This window comes from Lynx rufus, unplaced genomic scaffold (assembly GCF_022079265.1).
Source record: "Lynx rufus isolate CCGP_SWC_20201006 ecotype Redwood Valley unplaced genomic scaffold, mLynRuf1.p SCAF_9, whole genome shotgun sequence".
Classification (NCBI taxonomy): Eukaryota; Metazoa; Chordata; class Mammalia; order Carnivora; family Felidae; genus Lynx; species Lynx rufus.
The window spans coordinates 101,923,352-101,947,004 of NW_025814897.1; the positions used below are offsets into that span (position 1 = coordinate 101,923,352).

At 36.3% G+C, this 23,653-nt stretch overlaps 2 protein-coding genes across 2 annotated transcripts; both read right to left on the reverse strand.

The window, feature by feature from the left end:
- Nucleotides 1-7,235: 7,235 nt before the first annotated feature.
- Nucleotides 7,236-8,183, reverse strand: LOC124506209 (olfactory receptor 5M10-like). Its single transcript, XM_047072227.1, has one exon. It carries the CDS (start codon nucleotides 8,181-8,183, stop codon nucleotides 7,236-7,238), a length of 948 nt encoding a protein of 315 aa, XP_046928183.1.
- A 12,503-nt stretch (nucleotides 8,184-20,686) lies between these two features.
- LOC124506063 (olfactory receptor 5M10) lies at nucleotides 20,687-21,655 on the reverse strand. The gene has a single exon (XM_047072065.1). The coding sequence runs from the start codon at nucleotides 21,653-21,655 to the stop codon at nucleotides 20,687-20,689; it is 969 nt and encodes a 322-aa protein (XP_046928021.1).
- Between the last annotated feature and the right edge of the window lie 1,998 nt (nucleotides 21,656-23,653).

Sequence of the window (23,653 nt, forward strand, 5' to 3'; positions counted from 1 at the left end):
AAAAAAACAAAAACGTGTCAAAAACAATGAAAAAGCAACCCCTGTTGGTTGTACCTGAATGCAATTCTCTGGAGTAACACTAACATTGATTATATATGCACAGCTTCTGGCCAGGTGAGAATCCTAATGGCAGCCATGAAAAGGACAGTTGTTTGGAGATGATGACAGGTGGGAAACACAAGAGCGGAAGTCAGCTGCTTATAATTAAGCAGGGTCCCCTGTTTAGTCTCACTCAAGAACTCCCTTCCCCTTGATCAGTCTGCAGACAAGTCCTTCCTTTCAGCTCATAGGTCCACAATATTGACCATCACTGAGCTATTCTTAGTAGCAAAGTGCAGGGCTTTGCAGTATGTTTCCTGAATATAAAAATAATTTACATTCACTTGATACACTACATAGTTTCCTTTAATGAAAGCTGATTATCTTCTCTAAAAAGGCTGAAAACTCTAATTCTGTATATTTGTTTCAATACGTTCGTTTTTGGTACATTCTTATGTCTACTTATCCAGAGTAGAAAACCATCTGTGCTTTATTATTTTCACAAAGAATCTGATAGTTGACGTCTTAATTAACCAACACATTTGTTTCGATAGTTGTCCTTAATCAAAGCAGATATCTATAGGAATGGGCGAAACCCATTCTGGATATAGAAATTTCATGGCCTCCATTAGAGGCTTTTATGATTCTGTTCCAACCTTATTGACAATTACTTGCTCTGTGATTCTGTGTATTACCTTGCTGTTCCGTTCATGTCTACCCATAAACTAGTTTTAAAATAGCAGCTATTCTAAGCATGGAAATTTGGGTTTTACTAAACCCAACTAACTCGTAGCACAGCCATATTCCAGATTGCTTGATACTTTTTGAACTTGGGCTTTACTTAAGTGAATTAATATAGCGTACCATTGATATGACACATTTAGTACATCTTTTCCTTTTAATATTTCAGCAGTTTTTATTTTTCTCTCTTTAGGAAAATCTTTCTCCATGTAAGTTTCAGCTTCTGATCGGTTATTACATGAAGATAAGTTTCTACAGTTTTAATCTTCTTTCTTTCTTTCCTTTTGGACGTAGCGACGTGTACCGTCGCCACCACCAAATGGGTGCTCAAGTTTTCCTTTCTCCTCAAAAGCGTTGTGAGTGTTATTTCATTGTGTGTATGTGTGAATACAGTAGATATAAAACCATCACAGAGGACATTAGTGCATCAGATACAATTTATTGGAACCAAAATTTGTTTTACTTCATCTCCATGACACGGTACTTCTCGCTGTTGTGATGATGATGTTACAGCACAAGAAGAATTCTTCATTTGGTGGAACTTTCTTTGGGTTGATAGAGTTTTGAGCGTCAAAGAAAAAAATGTTTTCCTGATTAAAAGTATGCAGATAAAGATACTGATATTTACTTTCCCCAAACCTCACCCCTACAATATACATAAGCATAGTCTGTTTCCTCAAATTAATTGGAAGAACAGTGTATTTTTTTATTTAGGTACAGTGGGCATTCAACGTTACATTCGTGTCAGGTGTACAACATAGTGATTCGCCATCTGTATATGTCATGTTGTGCTGACCATCGAGGTAGCTACCATCTGTCACCATGCTATGCTAGTACAATATCACTAACGATACTCCCTGTGTTGTGCCTTTTATTCCAAAGACTTATTCATTCCATAACTAAAAGCCTCTATATCCCAGTCCCCTTCATCAATTTTTCCATCTCCCCACCAACATCTCCTCAGACAACCATGACTGTGTTCTTTCTGTCTACAGGTCTTTTGTTCGTTTGTTTATTCATTTGTTTTATTTTTGAGATGCCACATAAATCTTTCTCAGTCTAAATGACTTCACTTAGCATAATGCCTTCTACCTCATTGATGTTGTCACTAAGAACATGAGCTTTTCCCACTTTATGGCTGCATAGCATTCCATTATGTGTGTGTGTGTGTGTGTGTGTGTGTGTGTGTATACCATATCTTCCTTATCTGTTTGTCTATTGATGGACACTTAGATTTCTGAAACACAGTATTTTTAAGGGGAAAAATAAGAGGAATTTGGATTGAAAAGAATCTGCATTACCATCAACTTCCATTACTATTAGGGAACTGTTTGGAGCCCTTGTTTTTCCCACTTTCCTATTTGAAATCTAACAGTAATAAAGATCTTTCAGTTTATATCTTAAGATCAGGACTGTACTGGTAACATACCTTTTTTTTGCCTTTTTTTTGTACATATACAAGAAATTGTTGTTTCTTTTCGAAAATTAGTATATGCATATAAACAACAAATTTTACTTTTCCTTAATCTTAGTGTTTAACAAAGTTATATTGTAAACATCATTGTACCCTATTTCCTTCTAAAATTCTCTGTAAAATCTTTTGGCCTTTCTTTAATTGGGTCCTTTTGTCATTTTAACGTCTAGAATCTGCCCATGCCTAAGGGTTACAAAAGGCAGGCAATCTTCACCTGGCACAGTGCTGAGGTGACTGTGACTGTTAGGAAGCAGGGCACATTTGCATTCTGCATAAGTTTCAGTGAACAGGGTAACCTGCAATGTGAGGGTGGCCTGTATTTCATAAGCCTTTGTTGCCTTTTTCTCAATTCCAAAGCAAACATTCTTATGAAAACACTCCCCTATGTTTTATTATGCCTTCAGCATATTCTTAAATTGGAAGAGTTGAGTAACAGTGGACATTTTTCTAAGTTTATTTATTTATTTTGAAACAGAGAGAAAGACGGAGACAGAGAGCATCAGTGGGGGAGGGCTAGCGAATGGGGGAGAAAGAGAATCCCAAGCATTCTCTGCACCTTCAGAGCAGAGCCCAACGTAGAGCTGGATCTCATGAAGCATGAGATCATGACCGGAGCCAAAATTAAATGTCGGATGTTTAACCAACAGGGGCACCCGGGTGCCCCAAAGTGGACCAACATTTTTTAAGACTCTTAAAAACTTAATGGTAAATTGATTTACAGAAAAAGTGTATATTATTATTTTCCTTGACTCAACAATATGTGAACGTACCAGTCCTTTCGAACTCTTTTCAATATACGTACAAAAAAGGGTGTCTTATTTCAAGGTTTTATTACCAACTTGTCACTCATCCATTTTTAGCATTTTAAATTTTTAGCAAATTTATATTCACAACTTGCAACATTTCTTTACATGTTGGGGATCAGTGCTCCAACTGATTTCTAGGAACTTATCAGACCTTAATGCTTTTGCCACTTTATTGTGTTTGTGGCAAAATCGTTGCTCAATTGTTGAGTGCTGCTTATTTTAAATATTTTATCATCAAAATAGAGTAACTTTTTATCTTGAATTTCTTACACTGCTACTAATCTCAGAGATATTGTCTTCTGCTTGTTGAATTGTCAATACGTATTATAATTGTAATCAACAAGAATTTTTTTCAGTGATTGAATGGCTCACCGTTGAGGAGTAGGTGTGGGCATGTCAGTCATTGGGGGAACAGTTGTTGGCAAAAGGAAAATTCATCTAAGGATAAGGTTCTGTGTTTATGGATCTGTTGAAAAATATGCAGCATTTTGGACACTGGTACAGTACAAAAATTAAGGTTCATGTAAAAGTGTTAGTTAATGGGGATACCTGGGTAGCTCAGTTGGTTAAATATCTGACTTCAGCTCAGGTCACGATTTCGTGGTTGTGGATTCTCGTGCCTCTTGGGGCTCTGTGCTGACAGCTGGGAGCCTAGAGCCTGCTTCAGATTCTGGGTCGTTCTCTCTTTCTGCCCCCCACCCCTCATGCTCTCTCTTTCTCTCTGTCTCTCTCTCTCTGTCTTTCAAAAATAAACATTTAAAAGTCATATTAATTAACGCACAGTGTTTATATATAAAACCACATTCTCGCTCCTCATTTATAGGCCACCAGCACCTCTCTGCCTGTCTGGCAAAAAAAACTTAACTCACCTTTTTACACCTCAGCAGACCTCTCTATGCTATAATTCCCTACATCTTCCGATCAGACACGGGGATCAGACTTTAACAAGGCTACTCACACCAACGTGTTTCCACATTATTCAAACAATTTAAAAGGGATATGTATTATATGTATAGCCACATTTGATTTTTATTTATATGTTCTCATATATTTCATAAATTAAATCAGCATATGCATAAATGTTAGGTTAAAAATATTGGCTATCTATGGGGACCTGGGTGGCTCAGTCGGTTAAGCACCCAGCTCTTGATTTTGGCTCATGTCATGGTCTCAGAGTTCATGGGATCCAGCACCACATCGGCTCTGCACTGACAACACTGAGCCTGCTTAGGATGCTCTCTCTCTCTCTCTCTCTCTTTGCCCTTCCCTTGCTCGCAGACATGCTCGCACTCTATATCTCAAATAAATAAATTATCTTTTAAAATATATATTTTGGATAACTAGAAGCATCTGATTTTCATTTCCTGTAATAATTTTTGAAGGGAAAAATAAAGATGGAATTTTGTTTTATCAGGAATTAAAACATTTTAAACCTACATTAATTGTAAGAAGTTAAAATACATATACAGGTATGTCAAAGAAGAAATAGAAACAGATGCATCTAATTATATAAGGAAGATAAGATCACAAATTTCCTGGAAAATGAAGGGTTTCTTGGGGCGCCTGGGTGGCTCAGTCGGTTAAGCAACCGACTTCAGCTCAGGTCATGATCTCGCGGTCCATGAGTTCGAGCCCAGCGTCGGGCTCTGTGCTGACAGCTCAGAGCCTGGAGCCTGTTTCCGATTCTGTGTCTCCTTCTCTCTCTGACCCTCCCCCGTTCATGCTCTGTCTCTCTCTGTCTCAAAAAAATAAATAAACGTTAAAAAATAAAAAATAAATAAAATAAATGAAGGGTTTCTTAAAAGTGTTAAGAGGAAATGGGTTAAAATATGAAGGAAAAGGTTATACAATAGTACAGCATGCAACAAAATTGTATTTAGAATAATTTAAGATATTCCTATAATATATGGCCATGAAATACTATTAATAACACACAAGAGATGCTAACATTTAATATTAGGATGCAAAAAGCCACAAAGCAAAATAAAATTCAAAACTTTTTCTAAATAAAAAGGTAAATAATCTTCATTTAAGGAATCATCAGAAATAACACCAACAGCAATCATGTCCTTTTTTATTAGTTAAATGTGTATTTCAATTCTTCTTCTGTTCCAATTAAAACAGATCCTTTCCTAAGAGTTTCAGTTGCAACAATGAAGGAGCAAGGAATTTTAAATGATATACTCTAAGATTGTTTGGTGCATTTCATGCAGCAATTCTCCATTCTAAGAAAAAATCAGGTATGTTCGTAGAGATATGAGTCAGTCTTAACAATAATAGGATACAACAATATGATGGAATAATGGCTTGCAAAGCAAACTATATACAGATAAAGTGCACCAAATACATTTTTAGTAAGAGTTTATAAGTAAATTTTGCTTTTATTTCAAAATTGAAATTGAATTTTATTCCAAAATGGAAAAATCCTTTTGTATTTTTCAACTTTCTTTTCTACAATCGGTATGTAATATTTTTGTAACGAAGCTCAAGTATGATAGAACTTCGTGATTTATACTACTTTAAAAGTGATGTTCATTGAGAATCTTCAGTGTATATGAAAATACAAACGTTATACTATCAAGTGAAAATCAGTGTTCAAACTTGTATGTGGAACTATAAGAACATGTATGAATATCAATTCATTGAGAAAAATATAACAAAATACAAACAGATGTCACCCATTGGCTTAGGACATCTCACCAATAAACGTTGCTCCCTAATATCTGTCTATATTTTTATTTAGGTACAGCAACCATGTTTGGTAATACCAGCCTTATTCACTCCAATGAGATGGAAGAAATGGAGTCTAACTTACTAAAACTGCAGGTCATTTAAATATGGTTCTGGAAAACCATTTGAGTACATTACCGTAAATACAGCAATTGTTTTATATAAACGTTTAGTGCGGTGGTCTTAGTTAAAACGAGAGTGCACAATATTAGAATACCAAATATTTAAGACAATTAATAACGCATAGGTTCATGTGTTAATCTGGATGAATTAGGTACCTCTTCATATAATCTCCTTTACTATTAATTTTCACAAGAGAAATTTTGAGAACCAGTGTAAAGAGCCTTCTCTGCCAAATAATCGGTCACAGACACTTTTACGAAGCAAAGTAAACATCAGGTGTTTTCCTCCAGAAATATATAGACATGCCACTCATCTTTAGACTGTTCCAAGGCATTCTGAGGTCTATAAAAGCCAATTGATAGATTCTATTAACTCTGAATAAATTATACCTAAGTCAGAATTACTACATGAAAAAATATACCTACATTGCTATTATACTATGATAGATTTGGATCCATAATTATGGAAACTTACAAGCAAGTATTCACAGTTTATTTTCAAGATTAAGGAGCATAAACAGTATTTACAATAAGACAAAAAGTTTCTCAGGATGTCTACAAAATTGGTTAGGAAAAAAACATACAAAGCATAATACAATGAAGGATCCATATATTTAAAATTTCCCCAAGGTCAGTCCAGTGATTCCTCAGGCCTCAGAACCATTGCTCTATATCACTCATTGAAGAATAGATTATTTCACATTTTTTATTCTTTATTTATTTATTTATTTATTTATTTATTTAAGAGAGAGCTAGAACAAGAGTAGTGGAGGGACAGGGGGAGAGAGGGAGAGAGAAAATCTTAAGCAGGTTCCACACCCAGCACAGAGCCAGATGCAGGTCTCAGCCTCACAACCATGAGATCATGACCTGGCCCAAATTCAAGAGTCAGACATTTAACGGACTGAGCCACCCAGACACCTCTCATATTCTTTTTAAGTATAAACCTAAACACTCCAGTTTGAACCTTACTATGCCTCTGTAGACCATATGATCAAAGAAGATGGATTTCCAGTGTTCCTATCAGACTGAATTAGTTCTAATACTTACCCTAAAATAAGTAAAGACGTTGAAATATTTTATGTAATTATTGGAATAACACCAAATTATATTCTGATATTTTTTGCTAAGGAAAATGGTGTTTAATTTCAACATTACAGTTTCTATGAAAACAATTTGTCCTGAAGCTATTAATTTTGAGGAGAAATTTGCTAATGCCATTGACAGTTTATGAAGCTACATTATGACTGTAGAGTAGTAGGTTTGTCCTGTGAAGGGACCACTATGTTATTATAGACACTCAGTAATTACAATGAAGAGATGCTACATTGCAGTTTTATGAAAGAGACTTCCCTGAATGATTTGCTGCATAGCATGAACCACATCCTTGTTTCGTAGACTATAAATCAATGGGTTCAACATTGGGCTCAAGAAAGTATAAAAGACTGCAATTATTTTGGACTCCTCCACAGACTTCTCAGATGGGGTCCTTAAGTACATGCAGAAGAGGGTTCCATAAAATAGGGTGACTGTTGTCAAGTGGGAACCACAAGTAGAAAAGGCCTTGTGCCTGCCTTCAGCAGAACGGATCCTCAAGATGGCTGCAATAATGAGAAGGTAGGAAAGGACAATGATGAAGAGAGAGCTTGACAGAGTCAAACCAGCGACTACCAACATCGCCATCTTTTTGACATAAGTGTCAGAGCAGGCCAACATTAACAGAGGAGGATCTGCACAGTAGAAATGATTGATTTCAAGGGAGCCACAGAAGGACAAGTGAAAAGTCAGCAGTGTCTGGGAGAGACCATTAAGGAAGCCACAAGTGTAAGACACCATGACTAGAGAGATACAAACATTCTTAGACATTCTGCTAGTGTAATGGAGAGGGCTACAAATGGCTACATAGCGATCCAATGCCATCGAAGCAAGGATATAAAACTCAGTGATCACCAGGGCAATGAAGAGAAGACACTGTGTGAAGCATCCAGCATAGGAGATGGTCTTCTGGTCGGAGAGGAAGTTGTGCAGCATGTTTGGAGTGATATTGGAGGAATAGCAAATGTCCACGAAGGAGAGGTGGCTAAGGAAGAAGTACATGGGTGTTTGGAGGTGAGAATTGGTCCTGATCAGCATAATCATGCAGAGATTGCCTGCCAGCGTGATCAGGTAGATCACCAGAAACACCCCAAACAGGATCTTCTCCAGGACAGGGTCATCTGTGAGTCCCAAGAGAATGAATTCTGTCACTGTAGTGTGGTTTGGGGAAGACATTTTCTTCTCCCTTGAAAACTGATAGTCTTAGAGAAAGTGAGGAGTTCCATCTGATCCAGATTCTGCATTTATTCCACCCATTTTATCATTTACTCATTGATATATTCATCTACTTGGAATTTTCCCTATTTAAAAAATACATTACATTATCTACATAAATATTTTTATTCTGTGTCTCTTGTTATCTCTTTGTCTTTGTAACTCAAACACACATGTACACACACATGTCACCTTTGTTTGTGTGTGTGTATATATGTATATTCATATTTCATACTAATTAATACATAATAATGTAATAATATTACATATTTTATTTGTATACATATTCATAAATTTATACCCGTTTTCTTGAAGAACTGAATATTTGATTTTTACACACTAAGAAAAAAACCCAAAGGAATGAAATTCAGATATGAAAAGCCACAGGCAATTGACATCATTCAAATGGACAAAAAGGGAATTTGGATATGTAGAGTCCCACCAACTCTCATATACTATTGTTTCAGATATATTCTAGAAGATAAATCTTTAGTACAGCACTTTACTTGAAAGTCGTTGCTATCTAGCTTAATTCCATTCAGAAAATTTATTGAGTGAAATAAATATTGTGTATTGATATTTAGCTAAGAGTTTGCAGAATAAAGAATGCTTCTTGCTGCTTTGAAAATTCACACATTCATTTATTCATTTACACTGTAAAGACTGTCTTTTTTTCTTTCTGTTCTAGGTTCTGGGATTATAGCAGTGACCAAACATCCCAACCTCATGGAGCATATATAGTAAGAGAATGGACAGATTTAAGTACATAGACAAAGATATCTGTCATTATGTTAGTTACAACCAAACGCTATGAAGAAAAATTAATATGGAATGCGTGTAGATGCAATTTTTTCCATATTGTTGGGATACTAATATCCATACAAAAGGACATAACATATTTTTAGTAAACAATGTATAAAACGATTTACCTGTAACAAGCTGATTTGCCACATTTTGTAAAACAAGGTGGGAAGATTTATAATATATTTCTTAAGTATATTCTGTAGAGTATTTAAAAAATAATTCCAAAAAGCCAATTAAAAGAGTCTTTGTTCCTCATGGGCATAACCTTAATTTAATGCTCTGGGAACTGAATTCTCCTTTGGGGTTAATATCCCTACATAACATAAACATACACTGCTTAGTTCTGTGCATGAGATCTTTAGCACAATTAGAAAAATTAGCTATCTGTTTTAATACTGTGGAAGGTATAAAATAAGGGTAGGTTAGTTTTGCTTTTTTAATATAGTAAAGTGAGAATTCCTATTAGAAAGCCTGTTTTCCCCTGTAAACATTGAGGTGTTACACATGAGGCATCATCTAACGAGAGTGAGGAAGAGGACGTTAAGATATATGAGAGATTTGAGGAGCACAAAGACCAGGGAAACCACAGACTAGGAAAAATGTTCACATCGAGTAATCCTGACAAATGACCTACATTCAGAACACATACACATCCTCTACAACTCAGGGAGAAAATATAACTGGCCCCATTTTCAAAAAAATCCTGAAGTGAATAGGCACGTCATGGAAGATACATGAATGGCCAATAATGACAGAAAAAGAATGTCAACATCTATAATTGTCAAGACAATACAAGTTAATACTATAGCTGGATACCACTTCCCAGCCACCTCAATGGCAGGAATTAAAAAGATGACAGTGAGTCTCTGGGAAGACAGTGCATAGTAGGGTCCTAGGCTCTCCTCAACCCATGATACACCTAGATTATAGCCTCATCAGTGAAATAACCCAGAAAATGACCCAAAGACTGGCAGAATAAACTCTCCACAGCCAAATGTAGAGAAGAAGCCACATCAGAGAGGATAGGAAGGGTGGAAAATACAGTCCAGAGTCAAATGGACCGGTGGGACTGTCCACAGGATGGAGGGATGTGGCAGAAAGGGAGAGGTGAGAGGAACAGACCGCCCACACCAGACCCCTCAGACATGGGAAATCCACATGAGGAAGATGAATACCCATAATATTTGGCTTTGAAAATCCAAAGGGCCTCACTTAGTGAGTTCTTATAATCAGGGGTGCTTAACATCTACAACTTTAAAAATCAGGGGACTCAGCTCTGGGTGGGGGGGTTGGAGGGAAGGAAAAAACTGAGTTTCTACCTTTCAAAAGATATCATAACAAACATCCCTACTGAGAGACAGCATAGAAGCTGCAATCTGAAAAATGCGTGGGGTATAAGGGAAGATTTATCTACTGATCTCAGCATGTGTTGGAGGAACAGCGATATTTGGGAGACTGCTCCAAAAACATAAGAGCTGGTGGAGATCACTGCCCTCCCCCCTCCCCCAACCCGAGTCTAGATACATGGGCACCTGTGGGAACCAGTACAGCAGGAACACTCGACACCCAGCTTGCTAACAGTGTTCCACCCCCATGCTCTGCCACAGATGAGCACCTCCATTCTGGCCTGGGAAGAAGTTTTCCCAGGTGGCTTCAGGTCTCCTCCTGCAGTGGACTGGCTCAGATATTGCTGGCTCCGGGCACCCTGCTCCCATGAACCTGCCCATTTCCAAAAAAAAATTTCTAAGGCTTTATTTTTGAGATAGAGACAGAGCGTGAGCAGGGGAGGGGCAGAGAGAGAGCAAGACACAGAATCCAAAGCAGGCTCCAGGCTCTGAGCTGTCAGCACAGAGCCGGACGCAGGGCTCGAACTCACAAACAGTGAGATCACGATCTGAGCCGAAGAAGGGGGCTTAACCGGCTGAGCCACCCAGGAGCCCCTGAACCTGCCCACTTCACTATGCTCTAGGCCACAGTCCATCCAAAGCGGTGCCACAAGTCTAATAGTGTGCACCCAGCCTGATGGGAACCAGCCCCACACCAAAGTGACTCCTGCTCTGGGGAGAGGCCGAGATAAGCACACACACCAGTCTTACTGCAGCCCCAGCAGTGAGCTGGGGGCAGATACTGGGTCTAACCATAGGCCCTGCCTACCACCCAAAGCTTTTCAGGGAACAACACAGAGAAAGTGCTGAGCAATTCGGTGCTACCCAAATACATAAAGCAGCTAATAACAAACATAAAGAAAGTATCAGTAGTAACACAATAATAGCAGAGGACCTTAACACCCCACTTACATCAATGGATAGATCATCCAAAGAGAAAATCAGCAGGGAAATGGCTTTGAATGACAGATGGGTTTAACAGATACATTCAGAACATTCCACCCCAGAACAGCAGAATACACATTCTTTCCAAGTGCACATGGAAAATTCTCCAGAATAGATCACATGTTAGGCCACAAAAGAAGCTTCAATTCAAAATTCAAAAATATTGAAGTTATACCACGCATATTTTCTGGTCACAACTCTATGAAGCTAGACATCAATCACAAGAAAAAATCTAGAGAAAACACAAACACGTGAAGATTAAATAACACGCTACTAAACAGTGAACGGACCAACCAAGAAATAGGAGAGGAAATAAAAATGACAATAAATAAATAAATAAATAAATAAATAAATAAATAAATAAAACAAATCACAGTGAGAACACGACAGTCCAGGGGTGCCTGAGTAGCTCAGTCAGTTGAACATCCAACTTTTGGTTTTGGCTCAGGTCATGATCTCACAGTCTGTGAGTTCAAGCCCTGCGTTGGCCTCTGTTCTGACAGTGTGGAGTCTGCTTAGAATTCTTTCTCTCCCTCTCTCTCTCTCTGCCCCTCCCACATTCACTCTCTCTGTCAAAATAAGTAAATAAACTTAAAAAAAAAAAACACAACAATCCAAAATCTCTGAGATGCGACAAATGTTGTTCTAAGGGAATTTTATAGTGATACAGGCTTATTGCAAGAAGCAAGAAAAATCTCAAATAAACAACCTAACCTTACACTTAAAGAAGCTAGAAAAAGAAGAACAAACAAAACCCAAAAACAGAGTTAGGAAGGAAATAATAAGGATTAAAGCAAAAATAAATGAAATAGAACCTAAAACAACAACAACAAAACAATAGAACAGATCGCAATGAAACCAGGAGCTGATTCTTTGAAAAGATCAACAAAATTGAAAAACCTTTATTCAAACTCATCAAAAAAAAAAAAAAAGCAGGAGGGGATTCAAATAAACAAAATCATAAATGAAAGAGGAAAATAACAACTAATACAGAAATACAAAGGATTTTTAGAGAATATTATGAAAAACTATAGGCCAGTAAATTGGACATCTAGAAGAAATGGCTAAATTCCTAGAAACATGTAATCTCCCAAAACTGAATCAGGAGGAGATAGAAAATTTGAAAAGATCAATTACTAGCAATGATTTTGAGTTGATAATCAAAAACTCCCAACAAACAAAAGTCCAGGACAAGATGGTTTCACAGATGAGTTCTACTAAACAATTAAAGAAGAGTTTATACCTATTCTTTACAAAAACTATTCCAAAAAATAGAAGAGGAAGGAAAGCTTCCACATTCATTCTATGAGGTTAGTATTACTTTGATACCAAAACCTGATAAAGACACTGCAAAAAAAGACAGAACTACAGAATATCTCTGATAAACATAGATGCAAAAATACAACAATACATTAAAAAATTATTCACAGTGGTCATGTGGGATTTATTTCTGGATGCAAAGATTGTTCAATATTTGCAAGTCAATCAATGTAATATATCACATCAACAAGAGAAAGGATAAAAACCATATAATCATGTCAATATATGCAGAAAAAGCATTTAACAAAGTACAACATCCATTCATAATAAAAATCCTGAACAAAAAGGTTTAGAGGGAATACACATCAACATAATAAAGGCCATATATGAAAAACGCATGGCTAATATCATATTTAATGCTGAAAAATTGAGAGCTTTCCCCCTGAGATCAGGAATAAGACAAGGATGTCCACTCTCAGCACCGTTATTCAACATAATATTGGAAGTCTTAACCACAGCAATCAGACATGCAAAAGAAATAAAAGACATCCAAATTGGTAAGGAAGAACTGTCACCATTTGACAATGACATGATAGTGTATGTAGAAAACCCTAACGACTCCACCAAAAACTATTGGAACTGACAAATGAATTCAGTAAGGTCACAAGATACAAAATCAATATGCAGAAATCCATTGCATTTCTATGTACTAAGAATAAAGTAGCAGAAAGGGACTAAGTGAGTTCTAACGGAAACAACACCCATTTCCTGATTTAGAATTTTTATTGCTTACCTAAGACACTTTTATCATTTTGTCCCTTCATTATTGACAGCAACTTGTTCTAGAATTCTACATATTACCTTTCGGCTCTTGTCTACCCACAAACTACTGTAAAATAACAGCTACCCTAATAAGCATGGTTTTAGTATTTTACAACTAAATTGTAGCATAGGATTATTCCAGATTATTTGATACTCTTTGAAATTGGTCTTTACTGAAGTGCATAATGTAACGTGATATTAGTGTGACACATTTATTATCTCTTCCTTTTAATATTTTGGCAGTTTGTATTCTTCCTCTTACAGAAAGTTATTAGGGTAGAATTTCAGTTTTATTCCAACTTTTTTTTCCTTTTCTTTTAGATGTCTTGATGTGTACAGTAACTCTCAGCGAATGGGTACCCAAGTTTTCCTTCATCCCCAATAGCATTGGGAGTGTTCATTTCATTGTCTGTGTGTATAAATATAGTAGGTATGGGGCGCCTGGGTGGCGCAGTCGGTTAAGCGTCCGACTTCAGCCAGGTCACGATCTCGCAGTCCGGGAGTTCGAGCCCCGCGTCAGGCTCTGGGCTGATGGCTCAGAGCCTGGAGCCTGTTTCCGATTCTGTGTCTCCCTCTCTCTCTGCCCCTCCCCCGTTCATGCTCTGTCTCTCTCTGTCCCAAAAATAAATAAAAACGTTGAAAAAAAAATTTTTTTTAAAAAAAATAAATATAGTAGGTATAAAAACATCAGAAAACACTGATCCATCAGTTACAATTTATTGGAACAGAAATGTGTCTCACTTAATCTCAATGTCACAGTATGTTATGATGATAACGTTACAGCTCAAGAAGAAAAAAAAATCCTTTATTTCAAGAAATTGTCTTTTAAGAAGCAAACTTCAGAATTAAATACAAATTTTGTTTTGTTTCCACATTAAAACTCTGTAGACAGAGATTGATATTGACTTGCTTGCATCCCACTCCTAACAAATCAGCCTGGTTCTATTTACCCCTGAAGAATCTCAATATATTCAAAAGCACAATATTTTTAAGGAGAAAAATAATAAAATTTGAATTAAAAAGAACCTAGATGAACTTCCAATTCAATAAGTGATAGAACAGTCCGACTCGTACTTTTCCTACTTTTATTTCTAAATTCTGACATTAATAAATACAGGTCTTTTAATCTTATAAACTGAGATCTGAATCATACTGGAAATCTGTAGTTTTTTTTTTGTTTGCTTGTTTTCTTATAAAAAAGATAGTTGTTCATCAAGGAAAACTGGTACATAGATACAAGGAACAAGATTTACTTTTCCTTAATTCTATGATAAAAAAGTCATCATAATGTATATATTAATGCACCCTTCTTTTCTCATAAAAAGCTATAAAAAATCATTTTCCCCGTCCTTAACTGGTAATTTCTTTATTTTAATGTCTGTAGAACATTATAATTTAAAAATCAGTCACACGATACTCAAATTCTCCTTTATGATATAGCCAACACTCATGGAGTCCATGGTTACTTACAGCCAGTTTTCTCTCTGGCAACTGCTTATGCCTAACTGTTACAAAATGCAGGGCAGCTGTGATAACAGATTTTTTTGAGAACTGTGCAAAGCAGGTCGCATTTGAATTCAGCACAAGTTTTAGTTCACACAGTGCCACACAGAGTGAGGGCTGCCTGTATTTAATAGGCCATTCATTTCTTTTTCCTCAATTATAAAACAAACATTACCATCAAATTCTCCACCCAAGTGTTTTAGTATGCTTCTTGCACATTCCTAAAATTGGAATAGCTGAGTAAATGTATACATTTTTAAGACTCCTGAAAACATAATGTTCAATTGATTTTCAGAAAAACTGTATTATCGTTCTCTTGACACCCATAATGTAGAACGTGCCAGTCTTTTTTGAAATCAAAGATAAATCCACAAAAGTATCTTATTTCAATTATTTTGTTTGAAATTATCATCATTTCTTTATCGATGATTGATTAGTGCCTTAGGTTTATCTATAGACACAGTTAGGACCATGATCCCTTAAGCTACAAACTACATAAGATTAATCTGATAAATACTGAAAGCATAACCATTGGTATAATGATAAGGTGAGGGGTGGGGAGTCCTGATCGGTAGCATTAGCCAATTTTTTCATTGTTGTAAATACTCCCACTCCCCTGCCAATTCCAAGAGGATCCATTTAACAACTGGCTTTCAAATCTGAATATTTAAGAATTGGCTCTCTGGGGTCAGCTCCAACTCATCTGTAAAGAAAACCCCATCTAAACTAAACTGATAAGTTCTCCAGTTCTGACATGTGATTTGAATGGGGGTGTGGGAGTTCCCACCAACGAAGGTGAACCCCAGTTCCAATATCTTAACATATTATTGTATTTTGGGTTTGAAGTTGGCAAATTGGCACTGGAGCATTTGTTTCATATTTTTAGTTACTAGTATTTTTACTCATTAATTTTTTAGCATTTTTGTATTTTTATCTATTTTCTGCATATAGCCTTCAACATTTATTTATATGATGGTGTTTTAGTACTTTGAATCACGTGTTAATACCTTTACCACTTTATCTTACTTGGGGCAAATACTTCCCGAAATATAATATGCCTCTTGATTTTAGATAGTTCTACGGTCTTCCATTGTGAATTTGTCCACTGCAATTTGCCTCAGAAATGTTTTCTTCTGATTATTTAAAAGCTTAATGTTTATTTTTTTAAGGTTATTTATTTTAAGAGAGAGAGCAGGCGGGGGAGGGGCAGAGAGAAAGGGAGAGAGGATTCTAAGCAGGCTCCATGCTGTCAGTACAGAGCTCAAGGCAGAGCTTGAACTCACAAACTGTGAGATCATGACCAGACCTGAAGCCTGATGCTTCACTGACTGAGCCACCCAGGCTTCCCTAATACTTTAATTCAAATCAACGTAGGCTTTTTTTTTTCCGCCGTGTTTGAAATGATGCACTGTTGAGAAGTATGTGTGGGCACATCAGTCTTTCAGGGGACAGTTACTGACAAAGGACAACCTAATTGTGAATAAGATTCTGTGTTTAGATATCTTTACTGAAAAATAATGTTGCATTATGGACACTGGTATGGTACAAAAATAAACGTTTGTGTAAAAATGTTAACAAATACACAATATTAATATGCCAAAGTTAAATGTTTTGCTTTTCATTTATAATCTCTTTGCTTTTCTGGCAAAAACAAAACAAAACAAAACAAAACAACAATCTTAACCAGTAACCTTTCATCCCAAAGTAGACCTCTCTACTGCTGAGATACCATACATTTCCCCATCAGATGTGGGGACCAAACTATAACAATACTATGAAGACTAAAATATTTTTCCATGGTTTCCAATAATTTACAAGGAATATGGTTGCATATATCACTATATTTGAAATCATGTGTATGGGTGCACCTGCTATCCAGATTGAGCCATCATATGCATAATTTCTTGGTTACAAAATGTTAGATAGGTAGAAGCATTTGATTTGCATTATCCTCCCATGAATTTGAAAGACATGCATATAATGAAGATGAAATTTGTCTACCAGAAATTAACACTTTCTTAAATCTACATTAATTATATGAATTTAGTTCAAAATGTATGTACCAATTGATCAAAGGAATAGAATAGGGCAGAAATAGATTCACTTAGTGTGCAATAAATGTGATGTCACAAATCAATGGAAAAACAAAGGCTGCTTAATAGCTAGTAGGAGGAAATGGTTTTAAAATGTGAGGAAAAGAGGTACATATGATATTACAACATACAACAGAATTGTATCAAGAATAATTCAAAATCGTCCTATAAAATATGGCAACGAAAAATGTAATAGAGATATAACCTTATTTAAATTTAGGGTGGAGAACAGTACAAAGCAAAAATATATATATTTTTTCCAAATAATAATGCAAATATTCTTCATGTGAGGAATCATCAGAAGTAAAAGGGGATCTGATGTAGTCTCTTTATTTGTTAAATATATACTTTACATTGAAGAGGGTACTTGCTGGAATGAGCACTGGGTGTTATAGGTAAGTGATGAATCACTGAATTCTACTCTTGAAACGAATGCTGCACTATATATTAACTAACATGAATTTAAATTTAAAAAAAAAAGGGAAAGAAAAAATAATAATAATAAATGCATGCATTTATGTGCTAAATTTATACTTATAGGACATAATTTGATAAAATTTTAATCATTTGGATTTTTTCCCAAGGTCCTAAAATGACATTATAGCAAGTTATAAGATTACGTGCCTATAAACATGCTGTGTGTAGATAACAACTCCATAACTCAACCAATGCTATCATTTTGATGTATTTCTATATGGAGCTAGGTTTTATAGACTTAGCCCATCTCGGAAATCTGCATTTATTCCATCACTCAGAAAGATTATTCATGGATGTAATAATAGTTGTGTCTATAGCATTTATGTTTTAGAAAAATGAAGGTAAAAGTAAAGTAGTCAGAATACTTGGAAATATATATATATATATATATATATATATATATATATAATATTCTGTTAAAATAAAACAGACTTCTTTCCCAAGAATTGCTATGGAGACAACAAAGAAGTAAATACCCTCAGAGGATATTCCCTAATATTAATAACAATATAGTGAAATATTTACTCTCAAACATGACTACTCATAAGTATAAATGGTTGATGCTTTCTGGAGGAAAATCTACACATCAAAAAACTTAGCAAGAGCTTGAAAACTGTTCAAAGCATGTAATTCAATAATCATACATCTAAGACCGATCCTAAAGAAACAATCAGAGACATATGTACATAGAGATATGAGTCAGTCTTAAAAACAAAAGGATGCATGATATGAAATAATGGTTTGTAAGATAATCCAAATGGAAGAAAACACACCAGAATGTTGAAAGCAGCTGTCTTAGGTAAGAGATCAAAGGTAAATTTTGCTTTTATTCCTTAGATGTTTCTATATTTTTCAATTTGCTTTTCTAGAATCAATGTGTTATGTTTGTAATTAAGTTCAAGTATAATTTAATTATGGAGTAGTAAGCTACATTAAAAACTGTATTTACTTGGGGTGCCTGTGGGGCTCCTTCAGTTAAGTGCCTGACTTGATTTCAGCCCATGTCATAATCTCATGGTTTGCAAGTTAAGCCCCACGTTGTTGGGCTCAGCACTGACAGCAAGGACCCTGCTCCAGATTCTCTCTCCATTTCTCTCTGCCCCTCCCCCACTCATCTCTTTTTCTCTCTCTCTCTCTCTCTCTCGCTCTCGCTCTCTCTCTCTCTCTCTCTCTCTCAAAATAAATAAATAAACTTAAAAAAAATGGGGGGTGGGGGCACCTGGGTGGCTCAAAGCCTTTGACTTCAGCTCAGGTCATGACGTCACAGTTTATGAATTTGAGCCCAGTGTCAAGGCTCTGTGCTGACAACTACGAGCCGGGAGCCTGCTTCAGTTTCTGTGTCTCCCTCTCTCTGCCCCTCCACTGCTTATGCTCTGTGTCTCTCTCCCTCCCGCCAAAATAAATAAACACTAAAAAAATGCTTTTTAAATGGTATTCATCAAAAATATTTAGTCTGCAAGAAATGCAAACTTTACATTATCAAGTGAAAGTCAACATTCAAATTTGTATTTGGAATAGGATTCCAATTTTGTCTTATAAATTATCATAATATATATGCATCTAAAATTGCTGAGAAGAAACATGGAAAAACAGAAACCAGAAACACAAATTATCCATTGGTTTAGACATATCACTGATAAAAGTTATTTATTCACATCTGTCTTTATTTTATAGTTATTTATAATGCACATGTGTGCTTTTATAATCTGGAAAACATATTCATAAAATATAGTCTAAATAGATCTACCATATATCAAAACTGCCTGATTTCCATGAAACACAAAGACAATTCTATTTTGATTGCACACAAATTATCATGTTTACCTGAATGTGAGAGGAATTGCATGTTAGCTATTATTAGCTATTACACCCTCATGATAATAACCATGACTTCATGTGGTGCAGTAACCTCATCCCTTTATTATCCAACATTCCCCCCAGCACTACAGCTTGCTGAATTTAACCACAATGAGAATAGGAAAGAGAGAATATTTGGAATCAAGGGGTTTGCCTTTCTGCGCTTTAGTGGCTGTAGAAAGCCATTTAATCTCTCTGTGCCTAAGACTCCAAATGGTATAAATGGAGAGCATAATTTTCTCACAGATTTGTTATCTGAAGATTAAAATAAATAGTGGTATATAAATGCACAGTAAAATACAGCTGTATGACACATATGATTATTTTTGTGCATGTTGATTTTGTTGTATCCTATTTCTAAAGAACTTCTGAAGTGGCCTTCACCCAAGGAGTTAAACAATGAAAAAAATAAATCACAAATAGAAGTAAATAAATAGCATATAAAGAAAGACTAGAGAGGTCAACCATTTGGTTTAAGAGATTTGCCAAGACTGAGTTTACGGATTGGTTCCTGAAATTTACACATTGGTTCCTGGAAGCCATAGTGGTTCTCAGAACTAAAAAATAAAAGGAGGGGTGCCTGGGTTGCTCAGTAGGTTGAGAGTCTAACTTTGGCTCAGGTCATGATCTCCAGGTTCTTGAGTTCAAGCCCCATGTCGGGCTCTGTGCTGACAGCTGAGAGCCTGGAGCCTGCCTTGGATTCTTTGTCTCCCTTTCTCTCTGTCCCTCCCCCACTCATGCTTCTTACTCTCTTAAAAATAAATAAACATTAAAAAAATTAGAAACAAAAAAAAAGACTAGCTCAATTTGGGGGTACTTGGGTGGCTCAATCAGTTAAGCATCTGACTTTGGCTCAGGTCATGATCTCATGGTTCGCGGGTTTGAGCCCCGCATCAGACTCCGTGCTGACAGCTCAGAGCCTGAAACCTGCTTTGGATTCTCTCTCTCCCTCTCTCTCTGCCCTTCCCCAATCTAGTTCTGTCCCTCTCTCTCTTTCTCTCTCTCAAAATAATAAATAAACATTAAAAAAATTTAAAAGGAAGCATACGATTATTTAGACAAAATAGAGAGTACTTTTGCAGTGATTCTCAAATACACTTTTTCAATTAGGATTCTAAATCTGGATATCAGCAACATTCTGATTCCTAGGAATGGGAACGTAAGTCCTTGCTTAAGAAAAAAGAGAGTTTGTTTTAAGTTAACCAAGTGTTCCACAGACTAAATGATGTTGGTCCTCAAAAAGAAATTGGAATGGGGACTCTATCACAGGAAGAACCCCTCTGTTACTCATTTCTAATCCCCATATTATCACAGACACTTATTTCAAATGAACAGATAACCAAATTTCAATTTTATGAAAGAGATTTCCCTGAATGATTTGCTGCATAGCATGAATCACATCCTTGTTCCGTAGACTATAAATCAATGGGTTCAACATTGGGCTCAAGAAAGTATAAAAGACTGCAATTATTTTGGACTCCTCCACAGACTTCTCAGATGGGGTCCTTAAGTACATGCAGAAGAGGGTTCCATAAAATAGGGTGACTGTTGTCAAGTGGGAACCACAAGTAGAAAAGGCTCTGTGCCTGCCTTCAGCAGAACGGATCCTCAAGATGGCTGCAATAATGAGAAGGTAGGAAAGGACAATGATGAAGAGAGAGCTTGACAGAGTCAAGCCAGCGACTACAAACATTGCCATTTTTTTGACATAAGTGTCAGAGCAGGCCAACAGTATAAGAGGAGGATCTGCACAGTAGAAATGATTGATTTCAAGGGAGCCACAGAAGGACAAGTGAAAAGTCAGCAGTGTCTGGGAGAGACCATTAAGGAAGCCACAAGTGTAAGACACCATGACTAGAGAGATACAAACATTCTTAGACATTCTGCTAGTGTAATGGAGAGGGCTACAAATGGCTACATAGCGATCCAATGCCATCGAAGCAAGGATATAAAACTCAGTGATCACCAGGGCAATGAAGAGAAGACACTGTGTGAAGCATCCAGCATAGGAGATGGTCTTCTGGTCGGAGAGGAAGTTGTGCAGCATGTTTGGAGTGATATTGGAGGAATAGCAAATGTCCACGAAGGAGAGGTGGCTAAGGAAGAAGTACATGGGTGTTTGGAGGTGAGAATTGGTCCTGATCAGCATAATCATGCAGAGATTGCCTGCCAGCGTGATCAGGTAGATCACCAGAAACACCCCAAACAGGATCTTCTCCAGGACAGGGTCATCTGTGAGTCCCAAGAGAATGAATTCTGTCACTGTAGTGTGGTTTGGGGAAGACATTTTCTTCTCCCTTGAAAACTGATAGTCTTAGAGAAAGTGAGGAGTTCCATCTGATCCAGATTCTGCATTTATTCCACCTATTTTATCATTTACTCATTGATATATTCATCTACTGGGAAATTTCTCTTCTGTTTTAACAAACACATCAGAACATCTACAGAAATATTTTTGTCCTGTATCTCTCGTGTGATCTCTTTCACTTTTTCTCTCTTTCTCACTTTTGCTCTTGCTCTCAATTGTGTGTGTGAAATCACATTTATACTTGCCTTCTTGCAAGAGAAAATTCCATATTGGGTATTTTTTTTTCAAATTTTATAAAAAGAAAAATACAAGAATTAAAAGCAGATATTAAAAACAGCGATTTATATCATTCAAATGGAAAATATAAAGGAAGTTGGGTTTCTAGGGTCTCCCCCGATCTGATAACCTATATTTTAGATACAAAATAGAAGAAATATTTAGTACACCATTTTCACCTGAAACCCATTGTGGTCTGTCTTCATTTTATTCAGAAAGCATTGAATTAGTAGGTTTATCTCTTGGTATATGGCAAGTCATGTCCTGAATGAAGAATCATTCCCTCTGCTTAATAAAGTTGCTCACTCATTTACATATACATGCACATGACTGAAAATATTTTTTTTTTCTGCTCTAAATTCTGGGTTTACAACATTGAACAAATTCCCCATCCTCATGAGGCCTATGTTGTAGGGAAGGAACAGATATTAAACATACAGACAAGCCTATAGAATGTGATTCCAGTTAGAAGCCAGGAGTATAAAGAAATATGAAGATGAGATACTTTTAGATAAATACTCAGAGAAGTCTCTTCTGAGAAAGTAGAATTTAAACAGTAAATAAAACCCCAAGTATATGGAGAAGAATGTGGAATTTCTCTGCTTATTTGTTTGTTTCCATTTTTTGAGCGACAAACACATATATGAACATATTTGTTTTGGAAAGCACAAATGATGTTTAAATGTGGCCTTCGCTTCCAGCTGGGGCCATTATATCTCAATGTTTTACAAAAATAAGGTATGACTGGAAAACAATGTGCCTCAAGAGCTGTTCCCTAAAACTATTTTTATATATTCAATAAAATAATTGATTTTTTAGGGGTGCCTGGGTGGCTCAGTCGGTTGAGCATCCAACTTCGGCTCAGGTCATGATCTCACAGCTCGTGAGTTCGAGCCCCACATCAGACTCTGTGCTGACAGCTCAGAGCCTGGAGCCTGCTTCAGATTCTGTGCCTCCCTCTCTCTCCGCCCCAACTCACTCGCATTCTGTCTCTGTCTCTCTCAAAAATAAAAAAACATTAAAAAAATTTAACACAAAAAAATAATAATTGAATTTTTAGACATACTACAAAATATTAGCATATGAATAGAAATATCAAGTACAATTGAGGAAATTAATTTTTTTGGTCCACACTGGCACTCATCTCCACACAAAAGAACAAACATATTTTTACTGAAGAAATGTAGAAAATGACCTACCTGTAAAAGCTGACTTTCTGTATTTTGTAAAAACAAGGTGGAAACATTTATAATGTATATCTCAGGTACATTCTCTAGAGTATTTCAGAAATAATTCTGAAGAACTAATTAAAATAGTTTTGTTCCTCAGGAGCACAGCCTTAATTTGGTGCTTTGAGATCCTACTTTCTCCTTTGAGGCCAAAATCTCTGCCTAACATCTATGTCCATCTTGGTACTGAGTACTGAGATCTTTAGCAGTGATAATGAAATCAGCCATCACCTTTAACACCATAGAAGAAGGAAAATATGAGTCTATGAGTTTTGTATTCTTTGTATAGTAAAGATGAGAGGACTCTCATCAGAAGACGTCAGTGTCTATAGACACTGAGTTTAAGTCATCTAATGGGAGCAAAGGGAAGGAAGGCAGGGTCAGTGAGAGAGATGAGAAGCAGAAAGAATATACAAGGCAGAAGAGTAACATAACCAAGGACAGGAAGTAGAAGCATCATTCTGGGGTGAGG

Bases quoted from the DNA above. Each gene is read 5' to 3' on its own strand.
- LOC124506209 (XM_047072227.1), bottom strand. From the start codon at position 8,183: ATGTCTTCCCCAAACCACACTACAGTGACAGAATTCATTCTCTTGGGA.
- LOC124506063 (XM_047072065.1), bottom strand. From the start codon at position 21,655: ATGTCTTCCCCAAACCACACTACAGTGACAGAATTCATTCTCTTGGGA.